The 25,807-nt window shown below is 43.1% G+C and overlaps 1 protein-coding gene across 2 annotated transcripts; it reads left to right on the top strand.

Moving 5' to 3' along the window:
• The first annotated feature begins 541 nt into the window (after positions 1–541).
• On the top strand, positions 542–25,807 carry SLC13A5 (solute carrier family 13 member 5). Of its 2 annotated transcripts, none has more exons than XM_063299324.1 (12): positions 542–705; positions 4,768–4,896; positions 5,499–5,635; positions 6,260–6,474; positions 13,545–13,707; positions 14,056–14,178; positions 15,616–15,828; positions 16,606–16,727; positions 17,445–17,563; positions 21,311–21,472; positions 22,726–22,863; positions 24,503–25,807. In XM_063299324.1, the coding sequence occupies exons 1-12, from the start codon at positions 592–594 to the stop codon at positions 24,629–24,631; spliced, it is 1,764 nt and encodes a 587-aa protein (XP_063155394.1). In that variant the 5' UTR covers positions 542–591; the 3' UTR covers positions 24,632–25,807. The 2 variants fall into 2 exon arrangements, with proteins under 2 accessions (XP_063155394.1, XP_063155402.1); XM_063299332.1 differs by lacking the exon at positions 24,503–25,807 and adding an exon at positions 23,935–24,070.

Genomic DNA, 25,807 nt, shown 5'->3' with positions numbered 1-25,807 from the left:
ATACAGAGACTGAGAGGCAGAGCGACAGTTGGCCCCTTCGGGAACATTGTGTGTGTGTGGGGGGGACTCGGGTGCTCATTCAACCGACGCTTGTCCAGTAGTTGCAGCTCGTGATGCCACGTTCGCCCCCGCCCCGGACTAGCCGGTGTCGTTTGCTTGACCTTCTTCAGCTGTTCGGCAGCCTTCGAACACCGTTGGAAGCGGCGACAGGCGGCCTGGCTGGGGAAATTCCTGGTTCACAGGACGGGCGAGAAGCTTGTGGCACTTTCCAGCCCCCGTCCTGGAAAGATTCGGGAAAGGCAGCATGGAGGCAAGATACGCAGCCGCGGGTGTCTGCTTCGAAGGGGCGCCTTGCAGACGCTCCGAGAGGGGCCGGCCCGCTGACCCCCGAGGCAGAGAAGGGTCGTCGGCAAAGGCACCCCGACGAGTTGGGAAGCGCAGCCTCCCGAGAGAGAGGGAGCGGGGAGCGGGGGGCGGGCAGAGGGAGGGGCCGGGGCTGGCGCGCAAGGGGAGCGCCGTTTAAAAGGCCCGGTGGCAGCCGGGACGCTCTCTCGCCCGCCCCGTCTAAGCTGCTCCCCGCTTCTCCAGGAGATGGCTCCTTCGCTGCCGCCGTTCCTGCGCTCGCTGCTGCGCTACAAGACCTTCGTCGCGCTCTTCGGCACGCCGCTCGCTCTGCTGCCGCTGCCGCTCCTGATCGCCACTCCGGTAGGTCCGCGGCGCGCCCGGTTCGCTGCGTTGCCGGAGGGAGCATCGGCTCTCGGCTGTGCTGGTGCCCCGTCCCGGGGACGCGAGAGCGCAGCGCACTCTGCACCCTCGAAAATCCCCAGGCTGCCGGGGATCTCTCGGGATGGTTCTTCGCCCTGCGGAGCCAGACGCTACCAGCCCGCCCGGATGCCGTCGGCGACGGGGTTGGCGCGCGCTCCTGAACCAAACGGCGTTCGCTTCTTGGCGGACGGGGGTGAGAGCCCTGGACCGAACGAGAGAGGGAGCGCCCCGATCTCCGTTTATCGGAAGAAACGGAGAAAGAGAATGAACGTGGGACTATCCTGCCGACGGTTTGCTGGGGAAACAGCACCGGCACCTTCTCCCCGCAGGGAGAAGAAAGCCCATGTAAAGTTGTTGGGGCAGCGGGGTGGAGGAAACTCCCCATTGGGCAGAACGGCCTCTTAAAGCTGTGATAGCTACATAAAGCCTCCGTCGACCGATGCAGTCTACCTTAAAATGCTGACTTTTGTGGCGAAAAAGGGGAGATATTTTTCCACCCCGTAGGGATGGTGCTGGCTTTGTGGGAAATAGCGAAAACCACGTTTTGTTACGAATAGCAGTCGTAAGGGGCAGACTTATAATAAAAAAGCTAGAGACAAAATAAGCATTGCAGAATAGGTCTGTTCACGGATAATAATCATAGCAGCTAAGTACAGAACTTCTCTGTACAGGAGCAGTCAGCTTCTGGGTACAGGAAGCTGGGCACTAATAACCAGGGAAGACCATCCTCTTCCTACCCTGACTGTGAACTGCTTGGGGCATATTGTTGGCTGCAGGAGAGATTAGATAGCAGATCTTTTGGTCTGAGTGATCCAGCAGGAAGTCTGGATTTTGGTCTCTGTGGCTCACCTCTTATGACAGTTAATCACATAATGCTTTTCAGAATATATCTCGGCCTGTCATTTTTCTCTGGGTTTGGAATGTTTAAACCAGCATTTCTCAACCGTGGCAGTTTGAAGATGTGTGGACTTCAATTGCCAGAATTCTATAGCCAGCATGGCTGGCTAGGGAATTCTGGGAGTTGAAGTCCACACATCTTCAAGCTGCCAAGATTGAGAAACACTAGTTTAAAACATCAGTAAAAGAGCAATGCTTCATTCAGAGATCCAGTTTTGTTTTTCCTTAAATCAGGTTGACAACCATCAAGTCAGGATTTCTGATTTCTGGGAAATGATACGGGCCTTTGGATCTGGAAGTTTAGCCTTCAGAGGGCAAAGTTGCAGCCTGTCTCAGCTTTGCAAAGCTGAAAATTCCCTCTATATGGGATGGTTTCCTTGTTCAATGGGACAGTGTTTCTCAACCTGAGCAACTCCAAGATGTGTGTACTTCAGCTGGCTGGCTGAGGAATTCTGGGAACTGAAGTCCATACATCTTAGAGTTTCCAAGATTGAGAAACACTGGGATAGGGGAATAGAGACCTAACGAGGACGAGTAGTTTGGAGAAACTGGATAGAAGCATTTTTCTCTTTTCTCATAATATTAGAACTGAGATGAGGGCAAGATTAAAACATAAAATTCATAGGTAATAGCCAAATTAAATCTTTGTGATCAGAGGCAGTTGCTCAGGGGACAAACACGCAGCAGCAGAGTGCACCCCATATGAGCAGACTGCTTCAGGACAAGCCCCCTGCATAAGCACGCCGTACCCTCTCCCCTAACACACACATTAATGTCCGGATGTTGATGTACAGTGATTCAAATTTGATGATTTTTAAGTAATCCTGAGAAGTGGGAAAAGGCAGGTGGAGATGACCAGCCATATATTGAAAATATTTACCAGAGTGAAAATTCTGTTCAAACCCTTTGCACTACTGATTGGAATGAGGAGTCACTCTTGTTAGGATTGATGAAACGAAGAACAGACTCCCAAATTCACACTGGCCCATCCGGGATTGGGTGGGGCTGCTGTATCTGGCCACCAGGGGAGGGAAAGTTGGGGTGGACCAGGACTTCGCAGGTCCATCCAGACTGCAGCTTGCCTGCTTTGGCACATGGTGAATTCTAACACGTATTACCCTGTGTACGAGAGGATCTGTGAAGACCTTTGCCCGCATGGATCTGCCAGCAGTGTTTTGCTTTCAGCTCCACTCTGCAGTGTTCTGTAATGGGACATGCTTGTCCCCTTAACACCGCCTTTCCTCTGTTGCTGCAGAAAGCTGGGGGCTAACCACCCACAGCACTCGGCCTTTTCTCACTCCAGTTACAGCCATTCATTTCTTATGAGACGTGTCTCTCCCTTAGTTTTTCTCAACTTTGGCTTGTTAATTTCTAAGCCTCACTTGTGTCTTTGACCTTTTAATCAATTATTTGCTCTAAGTAAGAAAGGAGACAGTTTTTTCTAAGGGTTTAAGATGCACAGAGATCTTCTTCTGGGTCTGCACGTACGTCTTAGTGTATTCTTCTCCAGTACATGCAGGGGAAGCTACAACTGAATAATCTGCTAAGTAGTGAAGTACAATATAGATAAGATCTGGAAACATTTTACAAAGGACTTGAGAATCATTTGAGATTTTCAGCTGATACTGTCCAATGATTGAAATAAGCAGAACATACAGGCCTGAAATCCGATTAACAATTAGACCACTGGGTCTACATCTGTCCAAGAGAATCTGTAAAATGTGGATAATCAATCTGGTGCCTTCCAAATATTTGTGGAAGCCCACATCCCTTTGCCATTGGCCATGCTGGCTGGGGAATTTTAAAGTCAAAATACCTGGAGGGCACAAGGTTGCCTGTCTATGCTGCAGAGAGCAGAATAGAAGTGTCCCAAATAATATCTATTTTTGTTTTAGTAGCAAAATTATGGAAGTCTGTTTTGCACATGAATGCGCACACACAACCCCACCAACAAGACAAACATTACACAGTAATTTCTAGAGAAGCAACAGAGGCATTAGTCTGTACCAACAAAAATAACAAAACGTCTTCTTCTTAAAGGCATATTACATTCTTAGTCATTAAACTGCTTTAAGACTGTTTGTGGCAATTACCCAATAAATCCTCCCTCCCATCAGGCATGTCAGGGTTAATATAAAATTCTAGTGCATTGGTGAAAATCACTTGTTTAGTCCAGAGAGAAATTTACAAATCTGGTAGGGCATGAATCCACTTGTTGCCCTCGAGTAAGGCTTTATACATAGTCATTTTGGGCACAGGCAAATTGACAAGGATGAGGTATTTGCACCAAAGAGCCTCAAAACACCATTTATAGCCACTTAATTAGTCTTCCCACAAGAAAATTGACTTGACAAATTCCAGACTAGTTCACTCTCTCATCAGCAGTTTAATCTGGCATGTGTATGCGACATTGTCTGAGTTGTGGGCACTTTAATTGTGGTTTAGCATCTTCATTCTGATTACAGGTAGGGGCTTGTGAAGGTGGGGGAATCCCCCCCTCTCCATGCACTGGATGGTTGATGTAACTTCTAGAGCAGCGTTTCTCAACCTTGGCAAGTTTAAGATGGGTGGACTTCAACTCCCTTGCTGGCTAGGGAATTCTGGGAGTTGAAGTCCACCCATCTTAAACTTGCCAAGGTTGAGAAAACCTGCTCTAGAGGAATGATCAGTGCTGGTCCTGATAGATGGGGAAGTCAGGGCTGCTGGTGGCTCCTGAAAAGTGAAGGATTGGTTTATTTGCTTCTAGTAGCTCTTAAGGACACTAACCTCTTAGACTAGGATAGATCATTTAGTGTCCCCAAAGTCATATACCCCCTCCCCATTCCCTTTGTTTAGGGCAGGAATGCCCAACATCTTTTGGCTTGAAGGCAACACCAGACTTTGTGCAACATGCAACATGTCACGAGCTGCTCTCCAGAGCAAAGGCTGAAAAATGAGTTGGGGTAGCATCTGGGACCAGAAATGGTGTGCTGATGAGCTGTATGTCATGGGTTAAGTTGTAGACAAAGGAAACCCTTATGTCTTTGCTTGTGATCCAGAGTTTAAAGTGCTACAGATATTTGTGTCTGCCTCTGTGTGTCTGAATGTGTGCTTCCTTGTCCACAGGAGGCCAAAGGTGGCTATGTGATCATTCTCATGGCTGTGTACTGGTGCACAGAGGTGATTCCTTTGGCTGTTACAAGTCTCTTGCCAGTCATTTTATTCCCGTTGTTTGGCATCCTGGAATCCAGAACGGTAGGGAGCAAAGGCAATGTTGGTAACAACCTTTTCATCATAGAGTTTTATGGGGGTTTTTAGCTTTCAGATGAAAACAAGAATTGAAGTTGGAGGAGCAAAATCCTATAATCCTTACCCAGTGGAAAGAAGTTGAGAAAGAAGTTTAGAAATATTGACTGCATACACACAGGACACTTTAAACCCTAAATATGGGTTAACAGAACACAGTTGCTATGTTCAGCTGTTTGTTATGTTCAAGTAATTGGTTTTTTCTCAGATCAGTAAACTATGGTGACTTAACAAAGTGGACTGATTCACACAATATGCTAGGATGAGGGCTGGGTTCCAACTATATACTGAACCCAAGAATATTCAGCCTCATTTAATCTAGTCTAGTTTGTACAAACCCAGGGGTCCTGTTCAGTTAGAAGTGAACAGGAAAAAAGAGCAGAGGGGATAGAAACGGTGTCTGTGGATTGGATAGCATAGCATAAATTCCTATAGCGTTGGCTCCCAGTCCTGTATCAAAGCTTCCTTCCTTCTAAATCTGGAGGCAAGCATGTGCCCAAATGTTCATTCGCACTGAGAACATTAAGTTTGCCATCCTTTGTCCCTCTCAGGTGTGCATGCAGTACCTAAAGGACACAAATATGCTCTTTGTTGGGGGCCTGATTGTGGCTGTGGCTGTAGAGCATTGGAACCTGCACAAGCGGATTGCGCTCCGGGTGTTACTAATTGTCGGTGTGAAGCCTGCACTGTAAGTAGTAACTGTTCTCCCCCTTTTCCCAAAGTTAGGCCAGGTTGGATTAAACATGTTGAGGAGATTAAGGCTGTTATGCAAAAATGGCACATGCACTTCTGGAGATTTTTTTTCCCCCTCTTGAATATGCAGGCCCTGGTTGTACTCAGTCAGAGCAGGGGGAAATCCATAGGTTTTCAGTTTGATCCCAAGGAACTAATCTTCATTGAATAGAGCAGGGTTCCGCGAGAGGTCACTGGGAGATCACAATTTATTTGAAAAATTATTTCAAATTCGGGCAACTTCCCATTAAAGAGGTAAGTTTCATTCTTTATTTTTAGTTTAAGAATGAATGTTAATGCATATATACAGGCCTACACATGAAACCAATATAATAATTTTGTAACTTCTGGCCTGTATTTGAGCCTGAATGGGCAGGGGTTCCCCAAGGCCTGAAAAATATTTCAAGGGTCCAGGGTCAAAAAATTGAGAAAGGCTGGAATAAATCATTGAGCTGACAGAGTCTCCAGATCTGGGCAGCAAAAACCCAGATCACCACCAGATGGCAGCAAAGAGACCTAGGTATAGATGTGGTGTCCCAAACTTATGAGGTACTCTTTCCCCCACTGTGTCCCTTTCCAGCCTGATGTTGGGATTTATGGGAGTTACCGCCTTTCTGTCCATGTGGATCAGCAACACCGCAACCACTGCCATGATGGTTCCCATCGTCCAGGCCATTCTGGACGAGATGAACAGTTCAGCGCAAAACATGGCGGTCACGGAAGCCACTGCTGGACACATCAACAATACTATTGAATTGGAAGGGAAGGTGTCCACGGGCCTCTCCTCAGTGCAAGGTGAGTGGGTTCCCACCCCAGCAGATAGAAGAAAACAACATTTCTGGAATTCATTTGGGATTTACGTCCTTGGCAGCTTATGAGGAAAACCTGGGCTACTGATTTAAGCTACAAAAATACTACATACTTCATGGACTAAACAGGGGAGAGTGCAATGACACAGATATGATATGGGTGAAAGTAAATGAGAATCTTGCGTCCTCTTAAAGATAAACAGATTTATCAGTTGGCTGACACATGTAGGGCCCAGAGGCCACTGAGGGCAAAAAAGAATTTTGCGGTGTGTACTTTTTGTATTTCCTGCTCTTTGTGGCCCCTTGTTATCTTTAGCTGGTTACATAGATGCATATTTAATTGCTTTAATATATAGAAATAAGAAGAACATGCAGAAATACAAAAAGAAAAACAAAAACAAACTGAGAGGAAAAAGAACAAGAACAAAGAAATGATATAAGACATAGATTTTAAATACAGCATTATATATCTTGGTCACATATAGTAGTACTGATCAATGTTTTCAATAAAAGGCCAGTTCACAAACAGAGAGCAAATGCAAATCATTAAATCAAAGGATGTGCAATTTTTCCATTGTAACTAAATATTTTTTTTTCCTACGCTCTACTCTTCATAAAACCATAATTTTATTTTTATTTATTTATTTATTCATTCATTCAATTTCTATAGCCACCCATTGCAGCAAGTGACTCTGGGCCAAAATTACGTTCACGTCTTTAAAACATATTACTCTTCCCAATAGCATATTAACAAACTCATGGATAAATAGGGCAGTGGTTGGACAAGCCCATATCGTATATGTAAGTCCCCCCCATCATGTTATATTTTTAACAGTTTTGACAACCAACTCTTTTTAAATGTTCTTCAAGGTTTTAAACGTCCTCCAATAAACATGAAAAAGAAAAACTTGTTGGACGAGTCTCATCAAACCTACTTAATATTCTTTCAGACTCTTAGCCATTGATTTTTCAATATAGTATATTCTAACTATTTCAGAGTTCTTGCAAATATCTAATATTGCTCTAAATTATTCACTAAAGAAAACCCTGCAGGCTTGGAATAATCCAAAATGCTACTTTTCAATATTGATAATTAGGAACTTTTGATGTCTAACACATCTGGACTAGGGCTGATAGTTCTTTTTAACTTGATCGTTTGAATTCCATAAAAAAACAGGTTAAAATATGTGCTCAGTGATAAAGCTGAAAATCAGAAAAGTTAAACTGCTCATCTTTATATACTGTAGTAGCCATACTTTGGACAAAGAATTTAAAAGTTTGTCTTTTTCACAAAAGCTTCCTTAATAACTTATAAATCTTTCTAAAATATAAGGTATTATCATAGGAATCCCTCTCAGTATGTGTGTATGTATGTATGTATGTATGTATGTATATATATATATATATATATATATATATCCATCTTGAATAATACTCACTTTTACAATATTTACCTTTCCTCATATACTCATTGGGATATTTAAACATAGACTTGATCAAACATTATCAATTTTCATCTGATAAACAATTTAAAATATTTACATCTAAAAATAAAAAGATTTTCAATCCCTTATTTAAAACAATTCATACTCACATTTTTACAAATATTCCTGCATACATTAGAACCAACAGGAGGTATATGAGACAGTCCAATTAATTGAGTAGCCTGAGAATTAATTGACTTTTTTTACTATATCAATACATTTTGGCAAAAACACTCATATTTATCAGTAAGAAATAATCTATCAGCATATAGTAACTGTGTATTCAGTTGCTTTTATGCCTATAATAAGACAGGCATAATAGTTCCAATATCAAATTAAATGTAAGAGGAAATACCTTGATCAGTTCCATGAATCATGTTGATAGATGAGGCGATAATTCCACTTGTATCAACCCTGGCTGAAGAATTACACAATTACATTTTCATCCAATTAATTTGACTGAAACTTGTTTCAATAAATTTCATCTTCACCATATCCAAGGCCCTTTTCCACTGCCAATGAAATTCTACTGCCGATTCCAAGTTTTCTGAAGATGTATAATTAATAGTCAATTAATACTCAAATATCATCCAGGGCTTGTTTCCCTTTCATAAAACCAGATTGTGATGGGTAGATAAGCAAAGGTAATCTCATTTGTAATCTACATGCCAGAATCAAAATTTTAGCATCAACATTTAACTAAGTAATCAGATAATCATGTGCATAATCAGTAGACTCTTTACCAGTCTTCAGAATTAGTTATTGATCCCCATTAAAATAAATTGAAAAAAAGTTTTCTTAAAAAGGATTGTTACAAACCACCAACAATATGGGAACAAAATTCAGTCCCTGTTTTCTACAATTCGGTAAGATAAGCATCAGCTCCAGGATGCTTTTCTTGTCAAAAATTTAATAGTATCTATTGTTTCCCGCAGAAGTAAAGGTGTGGCTAAAAAAACAGCATAATCATGTGTGTTGTCTGGAAGAACGTTATTCAAGAAGCAATTAATTTCTTCCCTGGTAACCTTTGTCTCAGCATTATAAAGTCAAGTGTAAAAAATAATAATAATTTTAAAAACTTGCTGATTTGTTAAAGTTATTATGTAATTTGGCCTTCACATCCTTAACAGTGTAGATTATGTTACTTTGAAGCTGCTGTTTCAATCAACAAGTCAATAATTTTATCAGGGCACTCCCAATATCATTGCTTTATGCAATTCAGTACAATTTTGGCTTCAAGTGCAGAAAGAGAATTAAATTCCAGTTTGGCAAATGTAAAAGCTTTGTATACTTCTGCTGTAGGTTGTCTTGCATATCTATTCAAAGTTTCTTTAACCATTACCCAGATGTTCTTGTTCAGATTTTTTAATTCTTCTTTTTCCAGGAGGCATGTGCAATAATAGTGATAGTACATATAAAATACGATCTTGAGTATGGCGTAATGGTTAAAGGGTAGAACTGGCACTGGGAAGATCCAGAGTCCCCCAGCCAAAGAATATTCTTGTTATAAAGGTTTTAAAACTTGTCATATATCTAACAAATTAAACTTCAGCTAGTAACCTTTTCAATGTACAAGAATGAAATTTAATTGGAGTAGTATTATAGTCTCAGGGGACGCGGTGGCGCTGCGGGTTAAACCGCTGAGCTGCTGAGCTTGCCGATCGGAAGGTCGGCGGTTCAAATCCACGTGACGGGGTGAGCTCCCGTTGCTAGTCCCAGCTCCTGCCAACCTAGCAGTTCGAAAACATGAAAATGTGAGTAGATTAATAGGCACCGCTTCGGCGGGCAGATAACGGCGTTCTGTGTAGTCATGCCGGCCACATGACCACGGAAGTGTCTATGGACAAACGCTGGCTCTTCGGCTTTGAAACGGAGATGAGCACCGCCCCCTAGAGTCGGACACGACTGGACTTAATGTCAAGGGAGACCTTTACCTTTACCTAGTATTACAGTCTAACAAAGGATTGAAAACTTGATGAAAATATCTAGCCATAACTATCTGATCCATAGTTAAATTAAGAAGCTGTTTAAAACAGCTATGTAAAAAACTCTGGATGATGTTTTGTAGGCCCATAGACATTAATGAATGCAATACAATTATTAGACCATCTCATTAATGAAAGGAGGCCTTCTAACTGTGACTGATGCCCTCATCCAGTGTTTCTCAGCCTTGGCCAGTTTCAGATGTGTGGACTTCAACTCCCAGAATTCCCTAGCCAAGGCTGAGAAACACTGCCCTCATCACTTCCTGTTTAGACTACTGCAACATGCTTTACATGAGGCTGACCTTGAAAACAGCTCAGAAATTGCAGTTAGTTCAAAATGCAGTGTCTGACTACTAATGGGAGGAGTGGCATTGCACCGATGCTGCATTAACTACAGTAGGGATCCAAGCTGAATTCAAGCTGCTGGTTTTAACTTACAAACTCCTACAAGGCTCAGCACCTCTGTACTTTCAAGACTGTCTTTCCTAAGCTGGTCCTTTGCCATCATCCCAACAAGGATAGCAGAGGGCCCCCACCACACCTGAAGTGAAAGGAATGTGTGTGTGTGTGTGTGTGTGTATATACACACACACATACATACATACACACACACACATATGCATAAAGGACTGCTGCTATTCCATTTCAGCTCATCCTAGCCCAATAAATTAACTGCAGTCTCCTGATAAAAAAAAACGCATTATCCCAGAATGCAAGGTTAAACAGACGATCCTAGGGGGAAAAAAACGTTTAATTCCTTTGGGTCCTGCTGCTAGAAGAGCTCCATTAAACAACTTGTTCGTGTGAACTATCTTTGGTGGCAGATAGTCTGGAATTTATTAGTATTTCATGCCAAAGATCCTTCTTCCCGAGATAACTGTAGGATAGAGCCCGTATTGTGGATCTGAAAAATCTAACCACAGCAAATGATATGAGTCTAATCCTGAATATCTTTATTTCATTTCAACATTGTTTCAACATCTACGACCAGCTGTTTCCCAGAGTGTTTGGACTGAGGAATACCTTTTTCATGTGATTCAATAACTAAGGCTTTAAACTCTGCCACGTTCTTAGCCAGAGTCTTCACCGCATGTCCAAGTTACTGTTTCCGTTCATCCACTAAACTCCTGACTTGCATAAATTCAGTTATTCTAAAAGACTTTAACTCATGAACAGTACCTCTGAACATAAAGGGCAACCCCAGGTTAGTTACATTATCTGTTGCTATTCCTCCTGTGGAATTAATGGCTTTTTAGCAACTTGATGTCAGCCCTTCGAGGTAGAAGAAATACTGGAACTCTGCTTTATTAATATAGGCTGTAGTAACAGAACCTTGACAGTGTTTCTCCTTCCCACCATCTTATACCAAAGAGAGTCAAGACAGGGCAGTCTTGAGCTTCTTTCTCATACTTGCCTGTTGTTTTTTTAGATTTTTTTATCCCGCCTTTATTATTTTTATAAATAACTCAAGGCGGGGAACATACGTAATACTTCCTCCTCCTATTTTCCCCACAACAGCAACCCTGTGAGGTGAGTTGGGCTGAGAGAGAGGGACTGGCCCAAGGTCACCCAGCTGGCTTTCATGCCTAAGGTGGGACTAGAACTCACATTCTCCTGCTTTCTAGCCTGTTGCCTTAACCACTAGACCAAACTGGCTCTATTTTCCTAGTTGGTATATATTTTCTAGCCAAAAAATGTTAATTAATATCTGTCAGTGCAGTGATGGATTCAACATGGCTCTTGATCCCTGCTTACTGTTTAATTTGTTACCATTGGGGAGATTTTAATTTCACAGGATGAATTCTGAGGCTACAAGGGCAGCAAACATACCCAATACTCCTTCCTCCTCCTGTTTTCCCCACAACAGCAACCCTGTGAGGTGAGTTGGGCTGAGAAAGAGGAACTGGCCCAAGGTCACCCAGCCAGCTTTCATGCCTCAGGTGGGACTAGAACTCACAGTCTCCTGGTTTCTAGCCATTGCCTTAACCACTAGACCAAACTAGGCTATGCTTATGTTTTACTAACAGTTGCTGCATATTTTCTCCAAGTTCTTCTCTGCACTCCTCTACAGAAGAACCTTTTCCTTTCCCTCTGAAGTTGAAGAGGGGTGGATCAACTTTTCTGCCTTTTGCCTTTGGACCCATAATTTATCACCACAGAGCAATAACTTAAACGGAGAGAAATAAAAGGTGTTTTCTGCTTACTGATGGGACAATAAAGCAGTCAAAGATAAGGACATTACCACCTAATCACTGGAGAGTACCAAGCCAGTGTTTCTCAACCTTACCAACTTTAAAGTATGTGGACTTCAACTCCCAGAATTCCCCAGCCAGCAAAGCTGGCTGGGGAATTCTGGGAATTGAAGTCCACACACCTTAAAGTTGCCAAGGTTGAGAAACACTGTCCCAAGCTATACTCCACCATTTCAGCCAGGGGAGGGAATGACTCTTGTGCTTCTAACGAATTGGTCTCAAATATTACAGATTTGAGCTTATTTGGTTAATTCATATACCATGCTAGGGCCATATTTCTGTTAACCATGCTTGGTTGAATAATCCACAACTGACTGAACTCACACATCTTATCACAAGATTTGGCAGTACAGAAATTCAGTAGGTAAATAAACCAAAGTTTGCAAACTACAGCAGCTGGGTTTATATACCCACAAATACAGCACATTATGGCTTATTGTAATGTGTAAATTGAGTCTCTGTGGATTAACATGCCAAGTGCTTTGGAATGTTCCTGACAAAACCCATGATTCCAATTAAAATCTGAAACATTATGTCTGAACTCTTTCTGTTCCTCAGGCCTGAATCCTCAGCATTTTTGCCTGGGAACAATTCTCACTGATGAAATCTAAAGCAAGCTGTCTTCTATCAGAAGATGTAATAATGGCTGTCAGTTTAAATGGCTAAACACATATAAACTATAAAGACTAGAATGTTGTTTCTCAACTGTGACAATTTTAAAATGTGTGGACTTCAACTCCCAGAATTCCCCAGCCAGCATGGCTGGCTGGGGAATTCTGGGAGCTGAAGTCCACACATCTTAAAATTGCCAAGGTTGAGAAACACTGGACTAGAAGCTATCAGTCATGGCAGAGTGAAAGCTCCACGTTCAGAGAGAATATGCTTCCATGTAGCAGATGCTTAGGACAGATACTAGGAAGAAACTCTCTCTCCTGCTTCTGAGCACTGGGAGCAGGTTTTGTGGGAATAATCAAAAATGGTTCTTCTGCTGATGTAGTGGATTTCAGTAATGCATGCTGGTTCTCAGGAAGGAGGGAGCACATTCCAAGGAGGGGGGCAAGTTAAAAGGAGACACAGTCTGGAATTGGAATGTGGGGGAAGTTTTAGCTAATAGCCCCGCCCTAGAGCCTTCCCAGGTTATTTCCCCTTAGGTTAGGTAGAGTAGCTTTAGTCTGGCAAGATTCTGCCTATATGGTGTAAGCAAATAAAGAACTGAAATCTGGCTGAACTGATTCTCTGAAGTTCTTGGGCTCTAAACTTTCAGCCCCACCGTCTCTCCTCATCACAAGGGTGATTTGTAGTAGGCCAAGCAGTGCTTGTTTTTTCTATCTGTAGGCAATGGATACCTTCCTAATGATTCCCAAGAGCAAGACAGGGTAGCAAAGAAGCGTATCAACAAGGGAATGACCCTGTGTGTGTGTTACGCAGCAAGCATTGGCGGGACAGCCACCCTCACAGGGACGGGCCCTAACTTGGTCCTGAAAGGCCAGATGCATCAGTAAGTGTCCTGATGAGACATGACTTTTAAAAGCAGAGTGGGGAATGGTTTTCCTTGTCCTGAGGACTCATTCCTTCCTCCTGGGATCCCAACAGAGGCTTTGTTTCTTGGAATTGGCAACCGTCCATGAGAAATTCATTTCCCCAGTCTCATGAAAGCATCCACCCAAATCTTGCCCATCAGATCCCCATTTGTGAAAGAGGACACAATCTCCTTCATTGCTAGGACCCCAAATTGTGTGGGCTTCCCAGACCTGACTGCTGCCCATCCCAATCCACCTTCAGTGTGCCCTGCACCACCAGTTCAGGGCACAATTACATCTCTTTTTCTCTCCTGTTCTCCAAACAGATTGTTTCCAAAAAGTGATGGCATCGTGAATTTTGCTTCCTGGTTTGGATTTGCCTTCCCCAATATGTTATTAATGCTGATACTGGCCTGGTTTTGGCTTCAGTTTTCCTTCATGGGATTGAAGTAAGTCTTTGGGTGGATGAATGAATAATGTGTTGACAAATTAAGCCATTCAGCTTTGAGGGAAATTTTTTAGGGCCAGATTATCTGTAGGCTTGGCTTCCAGAGGGGTCTCTTTATGGGTCATTTTCCCCAGTTGTCCTTCCCTCTGAACAAGGGACAGTATGCGTGTGAGTGTGGAGGAAACCATTCCTCGCTAGCTCGCGAGCTCAGCTACGTTTGCACAGCATACATAAGTCAGTTGAAGATCTAACAACCACATTCCCACAACTTACTATGCCTGGTTTTAATGTGAGCCTTTTCTGAGGCTTAGTGTGTGGTGTCAATCTAAAAATCAGTTAGTTCTGTAATTAGATTAAGCATATTGTATGAATGCAGCCCAAGATCTGTGAACTGAAAGGAATCCCTGTTGGCTTATGCCAAGCCATCTCCTTTGCTTCTAGGCTGGGTTTTGGCTTCTGCTGAGGCCTCCCAAATTGCAGTGGTAGTTTCCACCACATACAGTACTTTTCTGGACCATCTTATTTCCTCGCTTTTTTTTTTTTTCATTCACTTTTCACTTCCTCTCCACTCTTTCCTCGCTGTATCCTGGCTGCTCCCTGATTCTGTGGCCTGCATTTTTCTGTCTCTGTCTCCTTTCCCTCTCTTCCCTGTCTTTTCCTGTTCTGAATGAATTACTGGTATGATCACATGACCTGACACACCTACCTTCGCTGGCTTGTTGTTTCTTGTCCACTTTTGTCCCTTCTTATCAGCGTTGCTCAGTTCCCTTGCTTCGTTTATTTATTTTATTCCATTTGTATCCACAGCAATCCAGAGAACTCTCAGAGGTGCTCTACTAAGAAATAAAAAATGGTCATACTAAATACATAAACTAAGATAAGCCAATGTAAAAAGAACAGTAAGCTATTGATCAGTCACTGGTGCCATCTCAATCACCATTGGCTTTCCAGAGCAGTTTGGTTTTTAATAGCTTCTGGAAGATTAGGAATGAGGGGATAAGTCTGAGGTCTCATGGGAGGCAGTTTCACAATGCAGGAGCAGCTACTAAAAAAAAAAAAGACACGTGTGCATCTCAGCCCCCTTTACATTGCAGTAGTGGAGAACCACAAGCAGCTTCTCCTGGGATGTAAGAATCAGTGGTTCAATTTTGGTTGGAGGAGATGGTCCTGTATGTGCTTTGGAGCCCAAAGCAGCAGTTTGAATTGCATCTGGAAGCCAATGGGGCCAGTGTAAAGCCTGCAGCACCATGATAACATGCTTGTGGCAGCTCTTGGGCCATTGAGTTCTGACCAGCTGAAGGTCCTGAGCGATCTTCAAAGGCAGCATGTAAAGCCAGTAGATCAGTGCCAGAGAATAGTGACCACTGACCATCTGCCCTCTGTCCCACTTGGTGAGAAAAGCCTGGCCAGCTGCTTGACCATTCACTTCCGCCTTCAGCTTTCAGAAAACCTGGGGTTGTAGAACCCAAAAGACTGAGAGGGAGAAGGCTACTCTCAGTGTGCTGAAGGAGGAGCACCGAAAGTTGGGGCCCATCTCCTTTGCCGAAGTCAACGTCCTCATGGTTTTCACACTGCTGATTCTCCTCTGGTTCACCCGAGATCCGGGCTTCGTCCCAGGCTGGGCCACTTTTCTCTTCAACAAACAAAAAGAGTGAGTGAATGTTGCGACTGCCTTGCAAAGACTGAGTCTACACCAAGGGAGCTTTGGTGTAGGGAGCTTCCCAGATTGCACTGAGCTGGTGGTTGACCGTGAATCAGCAGAACACTGCTGCTTTTGCTTACGTTGAAGACATAAATGTAAATTAGCAGCATGCAATCCAGATGGAGGGAAAGCAGAGAATTTTAAGCAGGATTGTTACAACTGAGGCTTTATAGTATACAATAGTGGTTAGCATGTGGCCTGTTGTCATCAGGGGCCTGGGTTCAAATCCCTGCTTAGCTGTGAAGCTTAGTGAACAGCTTTGGGCAAACCCTGCCTCTCTCTGCAGGAAGTTTATGAGATAATCCAACCGGCATCATCTTGATCTATTTGGAGGGAGGTCAGGAGATACCATCAGACGTATGACAAATATTGACCCAAGTCAGACATACAATTGATCTCCAAGTTGTTTGTATTTCAGAGAAGTTGAAACACAGTCATTAGGTTAATTGAGGCAAAGCTGAGGGAGATCTTGTTGCTTTGCTAAATCACTACCAAACGGAGCATTATACACATGTTCCAGGGGAGATTCAGGGCTGAGGAATGGGAATCTTGATTCCCCTCATACAGAGTGGCTTGTGCACCCTCCAAGATGTTTTGCAGCAGGGCTCAGGAAGGCTGAAGTGGACTGAACCTTTCCCACTTGTTGGCTTGTTGCTTCAGGGGCTGAAAAATGAGATGGGCACTAGTTCTGAGTTCTCCTTTGTCATTTTCTAAAACTCATTCCAGGTATGTGACAGATGCCACTGTGGCCATTTTTGTGGCCCTACTGCTCTTCATCATTCCTGCCACGAAGCCTAGATGTGGTTTCTGCAGCCAGAACAGCTGTGATGTGGAAGAGGCTGAGGAAGGTAAAGCATGAAAATCCACTACCTTCCTCCCCAGTCTTGGAAACTTTCAGGCACCGTATCTTCTGCCTTTCAACTACAGGAGAGTGGTGCCTTCTTAAGAGGCATGGCAGGAAGGAGGTTGCTCTTCAAGGGATGGAATCAGAAAGCTTTGGAGACCTAGGATAAATGCTGCTGTATGGTGCTCTGTGTTGTCACGTTGAACAGAATGATCCTGTTCTAGGTCATGTGGGGGCTTAGCAAGGTTGTGAATGCTTCAAAAATTATTCAGAGGTGCTTCAGAACTTACATGGCAGATTGAAAAAAAAGTCAGGCTGCTTTAATGCATAGAAAAGAGGTGTGCTTGCTTGAGGTCCAAAGCATTTCTTCCAAAGCAGTTTTGAAATATGCATATTCCCTAGTTTTAGATTAGTTTTAGTTCAAACAGCTGAGAGATCATAAAAATAGCTATTCCCAGTTTGACTAAGGCATCTATAATTGTGTGTTACTGATGGGGACCATATGACTGTATTACCTATGTCCTAAAAACTTAACCAGTGCGTACCATTCTCCAGACTGGTTCAACAGTGTAGTTTAGACAAAACATGTATTCCTCACAATGGCATTAAGCCTTTGATTTACTTTCTTGAAAGGGAAGTGTTGGTACTTGGCAATGAAATGTTTTCGCTTCCAGCCCTAGATCCCATCCAACACATCTGGCTTCTCCTGATCTTTCTACAGGTATGAAGGAACCATTTTTCCCAGCTCCACTACTGGATTGGAACACTGTCCAGAAGAAGATGCCCTGGAATGTTGTACTGCTACTTGGAGGTGGCTTTGCTTTAGCCAAAGGAAGTGATGTAAGTCCTTGGCTCCCGTTTCCTCTAATGCTTGGACTTTGTGGCAAGAGAAATACTGTCTGGTAGCATTCATCATACAGGAAGAAACCCAGTCCAGTTGACAGTGGTTGCATCTTACCCACATGGATCAGTGCAAAATCACTGGCTGCACTACAACAGCATGTTAAGCTTGCCAAGTGTTAACCTTAGTTAGCTTTTTATGGTTTAGCATATTTTGCAAATCCGGTCCAATGTACTGATGGAAATCCAATACTGTGGTAACCAGGTTCAGTATTTTGTGTGAATCCATCCATTCTCTGAACTCTTTTCCTATCCTACTGTGCTTTGCTCACATAACACAGTGACTAAATTAACATGTTTTCTATTTGCAAAGAATCCCACTTTCTGTATTTCTACAATAATTGAACCCTAAAGTAACCAAACAGGTAGGGTTTGTAAATCGAGTTGAACCACACAAATAAGTCAAAGTTAAAACTAACCACCCTTAGGATGTTGTGTGAGTGCAGCTGCCAAATTTGTAATTGGACACACTTAACAGTTCAATTACAAATTTGGCAGCTGTACTCACACAACATCCTAAGCGTGGTTAGTTTTATCTTTGACTTGTATTTGTGGGATTGTGGCTTAGTGCAATAGATGGACCAAGATAAATCATGGTTTATGTCTTAGGGTGATATATGTATTCAGCCATTGTAGCTTGTTCAAACTATGGTTAAAATAAAGCACTGGTTGTGCTGTGTGAACCCAATCCTGGGAATTTTTTCAACTGACTTCTAGATTAGACTGAACAAGTTATTCTGTTTGCATAAAATTTGCCCTGACTCCCAAACGCAGCCCCGTGGGTAGTGACTGCTGTGAGGAGCAGGTTTTCCTTGGCAAGGAACCTTCCCATAGACTGCACAGTGCAGAGGGCCAGTCTGTTATCAGGAGTTTCCTCTGGTCTAATTGAGGGATTTCAGTGAAGAGGCACCAACATGCCTCAAATGATTGCAGGATATATATGGAGATACAGATGTCTCTTACTCCCCAAGTGTGCTGGGACTCTCTTAAGACCTGGCTCTGTCCCCAGGCCTGAGATTAGGGTGTCTGTGGAGCCCCTGTTGAATTATTTGGGATGTTATTTATGTAGTTTTGTCCAGGAAGTCATGTTTCTTTAAACTGTGTATTTTTAAAATATTGTAAGCCAACCAGAGTGTTTTTGGAATTGGGTGGCCTCGAAATTCAATAAGTAAACACACAAGCAAAATATAATTTCCCTTCCTACTCATTAAGCCCCAATCCATCTTTGTGGGTGATATTGGAGCTTCCAGAGTTTTAAATACAGCTTCAGGAAAGCAAAAGCCCAATACTTTCCTCTTAGAACAGAAGGTTTTTAAGCCTTTGTGTAAACTTGCCTATATTTTCTGGAGAACCCTTGATTAGAAAACAGCTGGTGATGGATGCAGCTGGGGCAGCACACTGTCCTGATCAATTAGCACATTCTGCTTAGCTTTTCCAGAAAACATGGTTGCCGTTCCATCTAACAGCGAACCATTCAGTGCTGTCCGTGTACAGTTCTGTGGGGTTCGGCGGGAGAGCTCCCTACCCTGCTGCTTGGCACCAACCCAGAAGGTTTCTGCCTGATTGGCAGGCAGCTACTGTTGGCATTCTGATGGCATCAGGACAAGGAGAACTTGACCTAAATTTAGCTCTTGGGAAGTAGCATCTAATAGTTAGGCTGCAAACTTGTTGGTTATTCAGCATGCTTCATCTGGCAACATTTTAAATTGCAGGTTTAATACAAAAATAACAGCCATTCAGTTTGGGCAGTCAATGGCTGTGTGGAACAGGCTGCCCTTGTTCTCCTGAAAGAGCTCTGGCTGGAGAGAGAAACACAGGACCCAGACAAAGGGGATCCTGTGCTTCCTGGCCGGGCACATCCCTTCTTTCAGAGAGGCTTTTGGCATCGGTGCTTTGCAGAGTATATGGCCACCCAATAGATGCTGGGGCTCATATTCTGATGTGCTTCAGTTCATAGCTGAAGAGCTCTGGCTGAGTAGAAGCAGACTCTTAGCTCTTTCCTCTGTAGCTGGCAGATGTGCATTGCCGGTTACTCTCACAACTTTAAGGTGGATTGGGCATGGTGTAGCAGCAAGTTCTCCTGTGCATACCTCATAGATGTGGAGTTGTGTGAGGGTTTTATGTGGCTCCTGTGGGACTGAACATTGCTTCTTTTGTATGTGTGAAGAGTACATAATATGTTTTGTATTTCATTAAATGAAACTTGTTCTTCGGGATTGTCCCCTTCCCTCTCAGACAGCAAAAGTATGTTTGGTGAGACATGGGAAAGGGTTCATGAGATTCTTTAGTGAGCTAAGCTTGCCTAACAGAGCACTTGTGGTATCCATTGAGTAAGCAGCGAGGCCGAGAAGAAAATGGTGCATAGAATAATACATCCAATAGAAGAGAATATGCGTAGCTCAGGGTTGAACCATGGAGTCCTTGGTGCTCTCTGAGCTTGGTTGTTTGCTTGCAGATATTTCATTACCTGACTAGCTAACATCATCAGTGCTTGTGTGTGTGTGGGGCGGGTTGCTCCCAGTTTATATACAGTAGCTTGTCCAGCCAGTGTTGGTGGGGGTGACAAGCTACTGTATATAAACAGAGGGCAAAGCCCACTCCCTTCTAGCACCAATGATGTTACCTAGTCTGGTAATGAAATGTCTGCAAGCAAACAACCAAGCTCAGAGAGCACCAGGGACTCCATAATAACACATCTTTAGCTTTGTGGCTTAGAAGCTAGTCCATTATTTTTCTAAAAAGCAGCTTATGTTACATAGGGATGGCTAAAGTCTGCAAACTATTTGTAAGAACTGCTTTGCTGGTTTAGAGCAAGGCAGCCTGTCAAGTGGGTTAATTCAATAACCAGGTTAAGTGTATGTATGAATGCAGCCATAGAGTTGGAAGGGATCCTAGACCTCATTTGTCCAATCTTCCAATCAGCCCAAGATGTCAGTACAGTTTCCTTGGCCGAATTACCTAAATACCTCCGGCAAAGAGATTTTCCAGTACTGCCTGGAGCAGACTGGTGTTAGGCGGTTTCTCTTGAGAAACGTGCTTTCCTGTAATTCCTACCACCTGGTTCTAGTCCTTCCCTCTGGGGCAGTAGAAAACAGAGTCTGCTTCCTCTTCTGCTACAGTTTGATTGATGTGAGAAACAGCTGTTTTCTAGGCTAAACATATCCCGACTTGATTTCCACTCTTCTGGTCTGAACATTGTATTAAGACCCTTCTGATAGCCTGTAGTTGTTTGGCCCCAGACCTATTGTGCAGAGACACGCTATTTCTGAATTTGGAAGTTCCATTTAAACCTGAGGCAGAGTGATTGCTGATAAAACCTCTCCACCATTAGGGAGAAGTTGACTTTTGGCTAGTTATGATGGCTCATGTTCCATTTTTGCAGGACACAATTTTTCTTCAGAGCAAAGGGAAGAATATGCCTGGATTTACATTAAATTGCATTAAAATGGGTTGGGTAGATTGTGGTTCAGCATATTTTAGGAACTCAGCCATTGTCATACTACGTTGTGTAAGGTAGGCCATCAAAGTAAGCCAAACATGGCTTATTTATTTGGGCAAATCATATGTGAATACAGCTATTCCATTTTTTAAACCCAAGTTTTGTATATTGTATGAATTCAGCCTTTGTAATGTTTCTCTTTTAGGGGATTGCTTTCTAACTCAAGTTTTTATCCCTCTATCTACCAGGCTTCAGGGCTGTCCAAATGGATGGGGGAACAGATGACACCATTGCATACCATTCCTCCCTGGGCCATTGCAATTATCCTCTCTCTTTTCATTGCCACCTTCACCGAATGTACCAGCAACGTGGCCACAGCCACCCTCTTCCTGCCGGTCTTTGCATCACTGGTAAAGCTGCTTCCAATGCCTACATTTATCTCTAAGATTTTATTTTATAACTCATAATACAACCATTCCAACCAGGATGCATGAATGATCCACAGGCTTCTGGATTAGCTGCTCAGGGATCAGCCAGTGCTTTTTATGGGATCAGATTCAGTCTGGGGCTCCAACAGGTGACTCTCCTCTGATTAGTTCAAAGCAGCAGGACCAAATGGATGATTTGCTGCTGTTGCTCCTATAACTTCATCAGTGTGCATAATTATAAAGAAGATGATCCCTGACTAAAGTAACATGCACACAATATTTCAGTGCAAGGGATAGGAAAGGAAGAAAGTAAAATCAAGGATAAACAGCAATAGAAGATACATTTACTTCAGTTAGGTATTTGTGGCTGTGTTCACGCAATGCACTTATAACCAGATCTGTTAACTAGATTAACAGTTATCAATAGAAGAGAATATACGTGGCTCAGGGTTGAACTGTGGAGTTGTTGGTGCTCCCTGAGCTTGGTTGTTTGCTTGCAGACGTTTCATTACCTGACTAGGTAACATCATCAGTGGGAGTGGATGCGGGGTTTGCTCCCTTTTTATATATAGTAGCTTGCCCTGTATATTTAAACCACACCCCCACCGACACTGGCAGTGTGCTTCATTTTTTCAGTACAACCTGACCACACTGTCAAATTGCAAGGTAACTGCAGCAATTATTATTCTATGGGAAGAGTATGCTGAAGGGGGTCGGGAGGGACTACTTTTTTTGATGTAGAAGTTGCTAGTTTCAGGAGTCCCAACTTGGAAAGAGGTCCACTGTTTGGAATTGTGGGAGGAGCTACACTTGAATTGCAACCTGTTGCAGAGTTGTTTAACACCACAACGATTCTGCCCAACGGCTTCTTATGCCAAGACTGCACACTTATGGGACAACCTGTGTTGCTGAAATTATTATGTTTTCTTTCTGGTGTGGCAGTCCAGAGACCAGTATACATTAATCTGGTCACTGAGGGACAACTGATCTCCTGAAGACTGAACTTTCAACCTTGGCTCCCTGTCATGGCCTCTTAAAGGAGTACAAAACCCTTGGCCACCCCATTATGGTGTGTCTCTGCTCTGGAGGCAGCTTGGAATGGATAAGCAGGTGGTGGGGACCTCTGAAACACTCCTTTGCTGCTCCAGACCTGCATGCCTTTCCACATATCAGTTCCATACCGTAATTGTTTCTCTCTTCTCTTTCCCACTCCCTCTCTGTTTCCGTCTCTCTAGTCACAGTCCATTAAAGTCAACCCTCTGTACGTCATGATCCCATGCACCCTCAGTTCTTCCTTCGCCTTCATGCTCCCTGTAGCAACCCCTCCAAATGCCATCGTGTTCTCGTATGGCCATCTCCACGTTTCTGACATGGTAAGCTGGCCATTGTGCTTTCAACAGAGGCTTCCATATCCCAGTTTTTAAAAAGAAGACAAGTTAAGTAAAGGTATTCCCAGCATCCTGGGGGCCAGTCCAAATATAGTCATCACCTGTAAGGAAACTGTGAGTTCTAGTCCTGCCTTGGGCATGAAAGCCGGCTGGGTGACCTTGGGCCAGTCACTCTCTCTCAGCCCAACTCACCTCACAGGGTTGTTGTTGTGGGGAAAATAGGAGAAGGAAGGAGTATTAGGTATGTTCCCTGCCTTGAGTTGTTTATAAAAATAATAAAGGCGGGATAGAATTTTTTTTTAGAAGTTACCATTTATACTGTAATTCAGTGTAAGTTTTCTTTGAGTTAGTAATACCATTTTAACTTCAAGGATATGTCCAACTGGCAGGAATATAGAAATGAAGCTCTTTGTTTTTTAACACTTCAGTCTAATTTACATTCCTGGGATTTTTTGCTGGTCTTCCATTGAAATAGTAACCAGATCTGACATTGGTGTGAGATTCAATATCAGCCATGGTGGGCTAGGTATTGTGCTGCCAATGCATTTTGGTTTAAATTGGCTCAAGTAAAATGTATTTTCATCCTGATCTTGCTATCTTTTTGGGCTGTGTCTCTCAGCATACCACTCAAAGGCCTTGTGTGTCCCTCAGAAAAAGCTGTGCACCCTTGTTGTATGCAGAGGCTCACACAACAGGCCGTTTCTGTAAAGCTAGAGGGAATTTCCTTCTATTGGAAGGTAGACTTACACAAACCAGATGTTCTGAAAAAGTTGGATTTATCTTCATTTTGAAATGTAAAGCTAGAGTTTCAGTTTGGTGTCCAAATGTAAATTTTGAGGCATTCCTACTAATTTTGAACTAAGTATGTTGAAATACCACCTTTTACTTTCTGTAAAGCAGAATATATTCAATTTCTGTAGCCACCCAGAGTAAGTTGCTGAGATGGGCGGCTATAGAAATCGAATAGGTAAATAAAATAAATAAATATAAATAAACTACTGTTAGTACCAGAAAGCTCAGTGGCTGTTCAGTGATCTATGCATTCTAACTTTGTAGTTCCCATAAAACCAGTGTTGTAACTCCCACTTTGAAGACAGAAATCAAATTAGGAAAGAGCAGTGACAGAGTGGACCAAATGCTCCCATCCTGTTTCATACCAGCTTGTCCATACTCTTCCTGCTATTCAACAGCATCATATTCTTTTTTTCCCCTTTAAAATAAAATAGGTATATATCTCTGTTGATTTGAACAATCCTGGGTAATAGTGAGGCTCAGCTAAATCTTGAGCCTAGTTTGTATGTGAGAAGTTCAGAAGGTCCAATGCTACAATTCCCCCAGTGACTGTGCTATCTGGTGGTGCAAGTTCCAAATGGACATCTCTCCCTGGAGGGGGAGGCTGTTGGTGTTCATCTTGTCCTTTGGAATTTCCCAGAATATGCAAAGTGGAGAGCAAAGGGTGCTTGCACACTGTATTCCTGGAACAGGGAGAATGAGGTGGTTCCCTTCTGGTTAAAAAGCATCATCATCTGACATGTGGCTGATCACTCCTCCTCTTGCCTACTCTATGAATGAGCTGCAGAACCTTTGGACTTCACATTGCTTTCCTGTTTTCTCTCCCCTCCAGGTTAAAACTGGAATTGTTATGAACATCATTGGAATCATTTGCGTAACTCTGGCCATCAACAGCTGGGGTCGTGCCATGTTCCACTTAGATACTTTTCCATCATGGGCAAACAACACCATAGGGAAGTGAAAACCAAGCCAAGAATAGTTACACACATGTATGGAGTTCCTCTTCCCTTCTTGCCTCAAACCTTTTCTCGACCTTAGTAAGCCCACTGAGGTCCACTTTTGTCCTGAGTTGGGGCAGACCAGCTGCAAAGCATTCTAGCAGCACCGAAGTTGGCTGTGCTGCTTCCAGAAGAATCTCTGAGCAAACATCTCAGTGGCATCTCATGCAGCCAGTGCTTACCCAGCTGTGTTTCCAGGCAAACTAGGATTCTTTAGAAACAAAACAGAACTCATGAAAAAAAAGCTGCTATGTTTAAATAAGGGGAGAAAGTGGCTTCAGAACAGACTGGACTCAACAGTCATTAAGGTAAAACGGGGTGCATAAGTCAAGCGCAGGCACTGATTAACTCTCTATTCTGTCTGCCATGGGCCTGCAAGTCAACCATTGTACATGTGACTCCTGCTGCTTGACTAAACTCACCCAGGCAAACCTTGTTTGGGGAGGGCCCAGCAAATGCCTTGTGGCAAGAATGCCTCTTCCACATTCCAGAGTCTCTTCTGGACTATATGGGCTAACAACAGCCCACTGTGTTCTGCTTTGGGTAGATCCCAACCAGGCAGAAAACCAGTTCTATCTTGCGATCTCATTTGCAGGCCCAAAGTGCTAGTGAAAAGGCAGAAGGGGAGATGGATGGGTAGGGGTGCGCTTGAAAGGGAGGGAATAAATGCAGAACAGCCAGGGCTAAACACAGGTAGTTAATATGTTTAATATTATTGCCTTAAAATTAATACAATACCATTTGCATTTTGGACACCTGACATACATTTTAAAATATCCCAGTGCCTTTGGACTCAATGGTTGGAAGGTAGCAGATTAGTGAGCTGTTGGATAAAATCCTGCCTGTTTTTCCTTTGAGAAAAGAGGAAGATCTTCTTAAAAATGTAACATAAATATTCATGGAAGACACCTGGAGTATTCATATACCTAATCTCTCCTCCCATTCCCTAAGCTAAAGTTCTGCTTGCTTGACCTTCTGAGTATGAAAAGTCCATGCTTTCAAATATTTCTTTGCAAGAACCAGGAGGTAGGGCACTTGGGGTACAAATATGTTTAAATTATTTTTCCTATAGTAGTTTGTCTGTCTTTGGAAGCTTGCAAGAATAAATGTCACAAAATAATAATTATTTTTTGATGGAA

Source organism: Candoia aspera, chromosome 1, assembly GCF_035149785.1.
Source record: "Candoia aspera isolate rCanAsp1 chromosome 1, rCanAsp1.hap2, whole genome shotgun sequence".
NCBI lineage: Eukaryota > Metazoa > Chordata > Lepidosauria > Squamata > Boidae > Candoia > Candoia aspera.
The sequence above is the reverse complement of the archived record's forward strand: the minus strand, read 5'-3'. Positions and strand labels throughout refer to the sequence as shown.

Bases quoted from the DNA above. Each gene is read 5' to 3' on its own strand.
- SLC13A5 (XM_063299324.1), top strand. From the start codon at position 592: ATGGCTCCTTCGCTGCCGCCGTTCCTGCGCTCGCTGCTGCGCTACAAG. The intron at 706-4,767 runs GTAGGTCCGCGG...CCTTGTCCACAG, and splicing joins CGCTCCTGATCGCCACTCCG to GAGGCCAAAGGTGGCTATGT. The intron at 6,475-13,544 runs GTGAGTGGGTTC...TTCTATCTGTAG, and splicing joins GGGCCTCTCCTCAGTGCAAG to GCAATGGATACCTTCCTAAT.